Source organism: Diplotaxodon limnothrissa, linkage group LG12 (assembly GCF_057381915.1).
Source record: "Diplotaxodon limnothrissa isolate DT_005_m linkage group LG12, D_limnothrissa_male_GT1.1, whole genome shotgun sequence".
NCBI classification, from domain to species: Eukaryota; Metazoa; Chordata; class Actinopteri; order Cichliformes; family Cichlidae; genus Diplotaxodon; species Diplotaxodon limnothrissa.
Window position 1 is genome coordinate 26,904,028 of NC_140607.1, and position 8,915 is coordinate 26,912,942.

Genomic DNA, 8,915 nt, shown 5'->3' on the forward strand with positions numbered 1-8,915 from the left:
CTGCTGCGACAAGAAGGAAGGAAACCGCAGTCTTCATATATTCCTGCAACTTTTGTAGTTACTTTATAGCAGAGAGCGGATCAGAGATTTTTTTCTTCTTCTTGTACTCTTTGGAAATGAAGGAAGTATTTACTCCAGATTAAGAAGGCAAACTATTTATTACACTTGCTCGTTTATCTTGTTGGGAAAAAAAATAGTTTTGCGGCTTTTGCGTCAAACACCGGGATTTTGACACTCAAACGATGGCTGAGAGCAAGCACCCTCACGTTATTTTCTGCAATGACTCGCCTAAAAGAGTTTTGGTGTCCGTCATCAAGACCACTCCGATTAAACCCAGGAAAGCAGAGGCCATAACTCCGACAAGCCCCGGCTTCAGCGACTTTATGGTCTACCCGTGGAAGTGGGGAGAGAACGCCCACAATGTAACCCTGAGCCCGGGCTCAGGGAGTGGAGCCGCGTCCCCTACCGGGACACAGACGGCCAGGGAAGCGGACACAGCTCCTTCACCTGAGCAGATCAAGGTAAACCCCTCATATGAAAGTTTGTCTTGATACTCTTTAAAAAGTGACATGGCTGGATGTCGTATGGATGTCTGAGCGCAACCTAAAAGCAGAAAGTATTTTTTAACTATTTTAATACTTTAATATTGTTAATGCAGAGACTGCTGACAACAGTGTAATACGCCTAAAAGAGCATTTGTAACTTAATTCATTGATCTGTTGAAGAACCTCCAGAGCAGGTCTGAAAGGATATAGCATGTGTATAACAGGCGCAATAACCCATACATAGTTATCACAGCAGAACAGCACGATCAGAATGAACACCTTTTTCTTGTAAAGTTATATATTCTCTTGAAATGTGATTACTTAAAACAGAGAGTCGGCCTCAATATGGCGTCATATAGAGTCATTTAAAAAACGCCCGCGCATTAGGGTGTGACTCCATGGATTTTAAACCCCAGTTCCTGAATCTGGAGCAGCTGCTCCAATATGACGTGTAGTCGCGCGCCAAAAATTTAACCGGATGTGAATTAGCTCACAGTGACACACGTGAGCTAATTAAATGAAGTCAGACTGGCACGTTGATACATTGTATGAAATGCAATAAATGAGTATTTTATGTGAATCATGTGTTATAAGTGTATTAGATTATGAAGCAGTGAAAACAGTTTGTCCTTGGTTTGGCATATTATACCCTGCTTTGTCTCAAAGCTGTTGCACCATAGGTGTTCATTCATCCAGAGTCCTTTGATAAGTCTGATAGGGCCAGAGCAATGATTCTGCGTGTTCTCGCTGTCAGGATGGTATCCGCAGAGGCCGGCCACGGGCGGACACAGTCCGGGAGCTGATAAGCGAGGGGGAGACTTCATCCAGCCGTATCCGTTGTAACATCTGCAACCGAGTGTTTCCCAGAGAGAAGTCTCTCCAGGCCCATAAGAGGACACACACAGGTGAGAGAAGTCCGCTGACCCATTATAAATTGCTTTAATACATGTGCTTCACCTGTCACGGTACAAAACATGAAACCATGTGGTCCCTGTTCTGAATTTAAAAGCATTGTCTAGTAATTACTAAAGTATTAAGTAACCACAGTTTTTCCACTAACTAACCCACCCCCTCCTCAATTTCCCAACTTGTGGGATGAATAAAGTATATCTTATCTTGTTCCACCCCAGGTGAGAGGCCTTATCTGTGTGACTACCCAAACTGTGGGAAGGCATTTGTCCAGAGTGGACAGCTGAAGACCCACCAGCGCCTGCACACTGGGGAAAAACCCTTTGTTTGCTCTGAGAAAGGTGGGTGTGAAACGTAGATTTTTTTTTTTTTTTTTTTGAAAAGACCATGCAGTTAGCCTTTTAAAAATGTATTATCACAAACAGCAAACTGAAAGTTTTCACCTTTAGTGTCTTCAAGGTACTTTCCATTAAGATGAAATGTGGTTTATTTACTATGACTGACTAGAGCCTTAAACTAATACTTGGAAAGTACCTGGGAAATGAAACTGACTGTGTAACAGTCTGCTGTAATTTCATGTACTAACCCTAAAAATCATTACTGTTGCTTTGTGACTTATAAAAAGTCATATTTGAGTAAACATCATTACTCATTAATTTATTAATAGTAATCCATTCTAAGAAGACTGAAGCACTGTTTATAACAGTAGTGAACCACAAATGTTGTGCACTACACATTTTAACTATGTAAAAATGACAAAAACCTCCAGTCATTTTCTGCAGTTATTCAGACTTGATGCTTCCTCTGCAGGATGTGGCAATCGGTTTACACATGCTAACCGACACTGCCCCAAGCATCCTTTCTCCCGTCTGAAGAGGGAAGAACCAAAGGAGGGTCTGGGGAAGGCTCAGTCTGTGGATAACAAGGCTGTGGCAGAGTGGCTGGCAAAGTAAGTGAAAGTAGGCTCATATGTACAAAAGCAGGACCGTGAGGAAGATTTCCACATTTAAATAGCTTTTTTTTGTTTGTTTTGTTTACATTGTATGGTAATGTGCTCTTTGTCATTGCAGGTACTGGCGAACCCGTGAGCAGCGTGCCCCTACAACCACCAAGGTGAAGCCACAGGGCAAGGCTAGAGGGCAGGACCAGGAGCAGCAGGATCCAATGGAGTTTCTCCAGTCTGATGAAGAGAACGGGGAAGAAGAGACCGCAGAGGAGGAGAAGAGCACCCAGGGAGGAGCAGCCAAGCGCCGCCTCCAGGAGCAACGAGAGCGACTCCACGGCGCTCTGGCGCTCATCGAGCTGGCTAACAACCTGTCTCCCTGAACGAACACCCATCCCACTTCCTCATCCCGGACTCCCAATTCCCTGCCCTCGTATCTCTATCCCAGTCCGCCTTCCTGTTACATGTGCTGTCGCTAAAATTCTTTCTACAATGCAGATCAACAAGTAGTTTAGTTTTTTTCCTGTAAAGTTGTGAAAACAGACTTTGTAAAAGAGCTGAATTGGCTTGAGATCAGTGTTACACAGGTATCTGTTCCCACACACATTATCAGGAAGGCACAAGCTAAAGCACCTTATTCAGCTTCAATTTTATCCTTTTTAGGCTGCTATAATTGTAGATTTGACAATATGAAGAATGTCTTTCTTTCTTCTGTCTTCTAAAGGCAAAGAAAGGATACCTATCATGTTTTGGTTTTGTTTGCACTTTGGTAACAAGTTTTTTTTTTTTTTTTTTTTAAGTATATTGTGAGTGTAAGAGTGTGTATGACTGTATATATGGATTAAGCTCAGATGGACGGAATGATACAGGGTGTGGTCAGCCATAGGAAATGTTGAGTTCAACTGTCAGATGGCGTCTCACCATGTTCCCAGGTTTCATCTCTGGTGCTATAAGCACAATTTCACTGCCACTGATGACAGCAGTGGCAGTAGAAATGGACTGAGAAAGGTTCAGCTAGTTTTTTGCCTCACAGGTACAACTTTATTTAAGGGCAAAGGTGGACAAGAGGGAAGTCAGGGAAGATGGAAAAGTCTGACATTATATGACACGGGCCATTTTTATATGTGTGATCATTGCAACCCTAATCCGCAGGTCTGATCAGGTACAAGCTCTTAAAAAAAATTCAAATTTTTACAGTTGACGCTTGTCTAAATATATACATGTAACTATTTTCTCAACAGTAACAGACAAGCATAACACTCGTTTTCTAAATACAGTCTACCAGATTCTACAGTGTTCAAAGGTTCCAAGTAGTTTTTAAACACAGGAAAACATTTAGATTTTGTGGTTTTCCTCGTAACAAGTTTGCGAAACCAAAAAGTGTTTTCAACTAGGTGGGAGATGTTTTACAATGCGTGTCAGTCACCTTTTATATTAAAAGCTGGCTGACTAGTTTTGATATGGGAACAGTACCATAGTAGTAGGTGTATGTATCTCATTACAAGTCATTTTTTCCATATGTTTGATTAACTCATAAAAGGGAAATATTGCAACACAAAATGTCCCACGATTGTAAAACATACATTTGGGAAACTCATTGGTTTTTATGAAGTACTTGGAGCCCCCATCAAGTCTTGGATTAAGTTTGCAATGCACTGAATATTAGGTTGCCTTGCCCAGAAGAAATGGCACTTGTTTATCATAAACTGATGTGTAGTGGATTTTTTTGTTTTTTTTCCCCTGAAGCAACACTACATCTCTTAACACTGTAAGAAGCCTTTCACAAGTGCCCTGCCTCTGTTTAGGGGAAACCTGCACCAGAAAGCCGTCACTCGAGAAGTCAAGCGAATTTGAATTTTGTTTTTTTTAAGTAATGGTGAAACTGGAAGCCAAGTGGATTGTTGATAATCAGTAAACCAAATGATTTATTCTAGCCAATTAGAATATACCTGGAAGCATTTTACCCTTTGTTTATATTTCGGTTTGAGAAAGATTAAGGCATTTAATATATACATGTAGTTTTAGAATATCGAGTGCACAATTTACAGAGAGCTTTGAAATTTTAATTTGTAGTTTCAGTTTTCCCCACTGCTAACATCCTCCATCAGTTTTCATATTTAAGTATGTAGGGCGATCCTGCTTGCTTGGTAGATATACTACATGTTTTAAAGTACAAATTTTCTCTCACAGGCTGTCCACACTGTTCTGTCATTGTTGATCTTCAATAAACATTCACTGAACCTGACCCAGGATTTACCCCTTCCTTGTCCATTTGTTCATTGTGTAAAAGTATAATGAAATAGATGGAACCTGGAATATATTTGGAAAGCATTTTATTGATTTTATTTTTTTGCTTATTAATGCACATAAGTGCTGAAGTAATATCATGCTCCAATATGGAGCAGATCAGCGCCACCAAGTGGTGAAATCCCTTTAGACCTTAGAGTACTTTCCTGCTGATTCCTCGGAGATCTGAAGCTTCAGCTTTTGTGCTCCTGTGTCACTTCCAGATGGTTTCTTGTTGAAGGTCATATATGAGTACATTAGTCCACCTGACATACTGAAAACCAAAAAGATAAAATGTTCAAGGAAACAAAATCTGCAGACTAAACTATATTTATCAGAGAATGCCTAATCTTGACTTTCAATCAATATTTTGCTCTAGATTAAAATCCTTCCCAAGCCAGATTCCAATCTGCTGTTCTTATTCAACATAGCATACTGTTTGACTTTTTGAAGAAATATGGCCTCTTATAGAGTCACGCTTAACTCTGTAGTCAGGAACAGAAAATAGCATTTAAGTCTTATTACTCACCAAATGCTGAGGCCTAGGAAATTAGTCCAAGAGAACAGGTAGTCTCCACCCACAAACATGCCAATATAGGCCACTGCAATATTCTGAGGAAAAGGTGAAATTGTGTTCACTTTAGTATCATTGTGTTGGAAATAAGGAAAAAAACAACAACTATCTTAGTAAATCCCTCCACCTGTCCATCACCATGGGTCAAGAAAAAAGGAGGAAATTTTTTGCTGTGGATTTCAGTCAACAATTTTTCAAAGAACTCTTAATATTTGGATTTTGTACAATAAAAAAACAAACTAATATCACTGTGCTCTTACCTTTACTGCCCCAACTACTGTGGTTGTAAGTGCTGAGTTATAATGGCTGCAGAGGACGATGGAATACATCAGCACAAACCTAAAGAAAATTAGGACAAAAGCAAAACAGCTTTGAACAGCGATCTAACATCTGGGCCATTCCATCGTCAACTCAACACCCTCAGATTCAACAACGTTTTTATTTGTGCAAATATTTTAGTGTGTTTAATAAAGGTTAACGAAATTCTGCCTTCACACTATGAATACTTTCCAAGTTATAGGCCCTCAAAATACACGGAAGGGTGGGTAGAACATATGCCCTTTCAACTTAGTCTCTTTTTTAGCTACAATCATACCATATTCACCCCCTAGCCATCTCCGCTTCTGTGTCAGAATAATTTTCATCACATCCTAGTTATCTTTGATCAATTTTATATAGAATGACCGACTCAAGGAAGTTTGATTTCTACAATAACTGAACAGTTTGGACTGGATTATAGTGACATACCCCATTAAGCATGAAATAAGGAAACAAAAGACAAATGTGCCTTTCACCCAGTCTTCAAATGTGACTGCCTGTGGATCAAAACATAAAGGGTGGTAACAGAATACAGTTTCTGGCACAGAAAACCAAAAAACAACAATAAATAGCGATAATGCACCTGATCACAGTTTACCTTGTGTAAATCTCCAGTAAACGCACTTGCCAAGACAGTAGGAATGACAATTATTAATGCATTGTAAAACAGGACCCCATACTTCCCAAGACCCTTGACAAAAAGGAGGAAAACAAATGTAAACAGCAAACACTGTTATGCAATAGGGACATTTCAAAGTATTGAGAACGTTAACATTTTACTCCTGTGAGGCACATGCGTCATTAGATGCTCGCATCACTATGCATTAAAAAAAAAGGTTAAAAAATGTGCGAATCCCACGATTCTGCTTTTAGATATAAAGACGCTGCTAGTGTGGAGCTGCCATGATCAAAGGATATTCGTGAACGACACTAAAACCTTCTGTTTTGTTGTTTAAAAAGATAATGCTCAGCTTTCTTTTCTAATATTCTTCTTCTTTCAGCTGTTACCTTGGGGTTACCACAGCAGATCATCTACCTCCACTCCTAGCATCCTCCGTTGTCACATCAACCCTCTGCATATCCTTCTTTACTACATCCATGAATTTTCTCTGGGGTCTTCATCTTTTCCTTCTGCCTAGCAGCTCCATCTTCAGCATCCTTTGTCCAGATAAATCCACCCTCCTCCCCCCCATGTCTAAACAATTTCAGCCTTGCTTCTTTAACTTGGTTTGCACACTGCTCAGCCTGAGCTGTCCCACCTGTAGCTCCAACTCTGACACAAATCACACCTGACACGTGTCTCCACCCAATCCACTCTGCCTGCACACTCTCCTTCACTGTGCATTGCTTTGGATGGTTGTGCCCCCATTTTTCTTGGCAGCACAGCTGTGCAGTAAAATTGTTTTTTGTTTTTTTTCTTCAAACAACACCTGGACAGAGATATATCTACTAAGGCAGCAATGCTCAAATTGTCTCTGTTTTTCTACGGAACAGGAAATCCTACCTTATCACCAAGTTTCTTCTTGGTGTACACTCCACTGGCAGCAGTGAATGCATCATTAAGCAGGATGAATGTATAGCCCTCCACATCAAAGGCCAGGTCTGAACTATAGGAGACAATAGAGATGGAGGTAAAGTCTACTTTGTTTTTGCAGTTCATGGAGAAATACAATTACAAAAGTAATTTAAATAAAAACAAAAAGCAAAACTATACCTTGCAGCAATCATAGCACCAAATACTATGGTTACAACACTGTACACAAGACGCTTTGGAAATGTTTTTCTGAAAATGGAGATAAAGAGGACAAAACAGGCATACATTAATGGGCACTTCCATTGTTAAATCTTTTTTTTTTTTAATCTCACATCCTACACTGAAAGCTCTCACATTGTTTAACTCCATTAACAAATCCATTAGAAACCTCTTCAAGTAAAGTACTTTAAGAAATTTCAGACCAAATCAGATGAGATAAGGCCCTAGAGTGCTTCAAGGCTCTAACAGTACGGTAATACATAGTTAGAATAATTCCTTACCTTAGTATATACGCTTCCAAGATCATTGTCATCAATATAGTGAATTTCCGCAAAACTGTAAACATGGGTAAACTGTAACAGATAACACAGTTTCGGGAAGACTGCATAAATGAGTACTGAGAAAATCTTAACTAAATTTAAGGACTAAATGTGATGCAAATGAACTGGTAAAAACCTGAGTTTTTTGGTGCTTGCCAGGCCTGTAACATGGTTCCCAACGTACAGCAAAGGGAGGGGGAAAATCTGGGCATAACAAACAAAAAGATTTATAGATCACAAAATACATTAAAAAAAGAATAAATAGAGATATTATAATGGGGTGAGGGTGCTTACTTTTAAGAGAACATTCTTGTCGAAATCTTGAAACTGCACCGTTTTGCTCTTTTTGGCCGCATAAAGAACAATAACAGTGGTGATCATCTGAAAGGACAATAAAATGAGTTTGTATTTGTTTATTATTAGTGGAGTGTGGGTGGGAGGTATTCGCACCTGGACAACATACCTGTCCAATTCCCAGACACAAGTAGGAGGGAAATCTGCAAAGTCAACACACAAAAAGCAGAACTCTTAAATATAACTCGACAACAGAGAATAAGCTATTATTACAAGCTTCCTTTATCTGTGAACTTAACAATTTTTTTTTGCTTCCGTCCTTCGACTATGAATAAATTAGTGATATCCCTACAAAGCGACACCTACCTGAAAGTTGTCAACACGGTTTTGTTCACTACGGTAATAAGAAACGAACTTCCGGCATAAAACAGTGCAGAGAGGAGCTTGAGCAAAGCGGAGTGTTCCGCAGTTTCTTCACAGGGTTCCAAAGACATAGTTACATACTGCGAATGAAGCGTTTAGCGTTTAAAATTAGGCTTGAGTTGATTCTGGTCGAGTGGCGACTTTCGTTCAGCTGCCCTTTCGTGTCCACCAGTCGTAAATGGCCACATAGCAAAAGAAAGGGTAGGCGGTCTTTTACAACTATTACATAATTCAGGAGATGGGTCGAGCTGAAGCCAAATTGTTTCGCCTGTCTTTAAAATGTCAAGCACATTTTCACTTAATAGGAAACGAAAAGAAAAGCACACTGTTACAAAATAAAGCGCAGACGTTCCAAATAGTTTACATGAGTTTTTATAGATGAAATGTAAACAGTTTAGGGAGAAAAAAAGAGGAAGACTCGGTAACCACACTATAACACAAAGTTAGTTAAACAACAGAAATACCAGTCTGTCCAGTTAAGAAACATAAAGCAACGTGAATCAGTTTCACCTGATTTGGAGCAAATTAAAGTGAGAACTGGAGCGGCAAC

At 39.7% G+C, this 8,915-nt stretch overlaps 2 protein-coding genes across 2 annotated transcripts; one reads left to right on the forward strand and one right to left on the reverse strand.

Moving 5' to 3' along the window:
- The first annotated feature begins 242 nt into the window (after positions 1 to 242).
- Positions 243 to 2,780, forward strand: znf367 (zinc finger protein 367). Its single transcript, XM_085368451.1, has 5 exons — positions 243 to 521; positions 1,300 to 1,450; positions 1,676 to 1,795; positions 2,265 to 2,403; positions 2,525 to 2,780. The coding sequence occupies exons 1-5, from the start codon at positions 243 to 245 to the stop codon at positions 2,778 to 2,780; spliced, it is 945 nt and encodes a 314-aa protein (XP_085224577.1).
- Positions 2,781 to 4,753: 1,973 nt separating this feature from the next.
- On the reverse strand, positions 4,754 to 8,521 carry slc35d2 (solute carrier family 35 member D2). The gene is made up of 12 exons (XM_085368452.1): positions 8,309 to 8,521; positions 8,112 to 8,145; positions 7,943 to 8,029; positions 7,785 to 7,852; positions 7,610 to 7,681; positions 7,290 to 7,358; positions 7,080 to 7,182; positions 6,174 to 6,266; positions 6,005 to 6,072; positions 5,518 to 5,596; positions 5,213 to 5,295; positions 4,754 to 4,957 (listed from the first exon to the last, which is right to left on the reverse strand). The coding sequence occupies exons 1-12, from the start codon at positions 8,434 to 8,436 to the stop codon at positions 4,831 to 4,833; spliced, it is 1,011 nt and encodes a 336-aa protein (XP_085224578.1). The 5' UTR covers positions 8,437 to 8,521; the 3' UTR covers positions 4,754 to 4,830.
- Between the last annotated feature and the right edge of the window lie 394 nt (positions 8,522 to 8,915).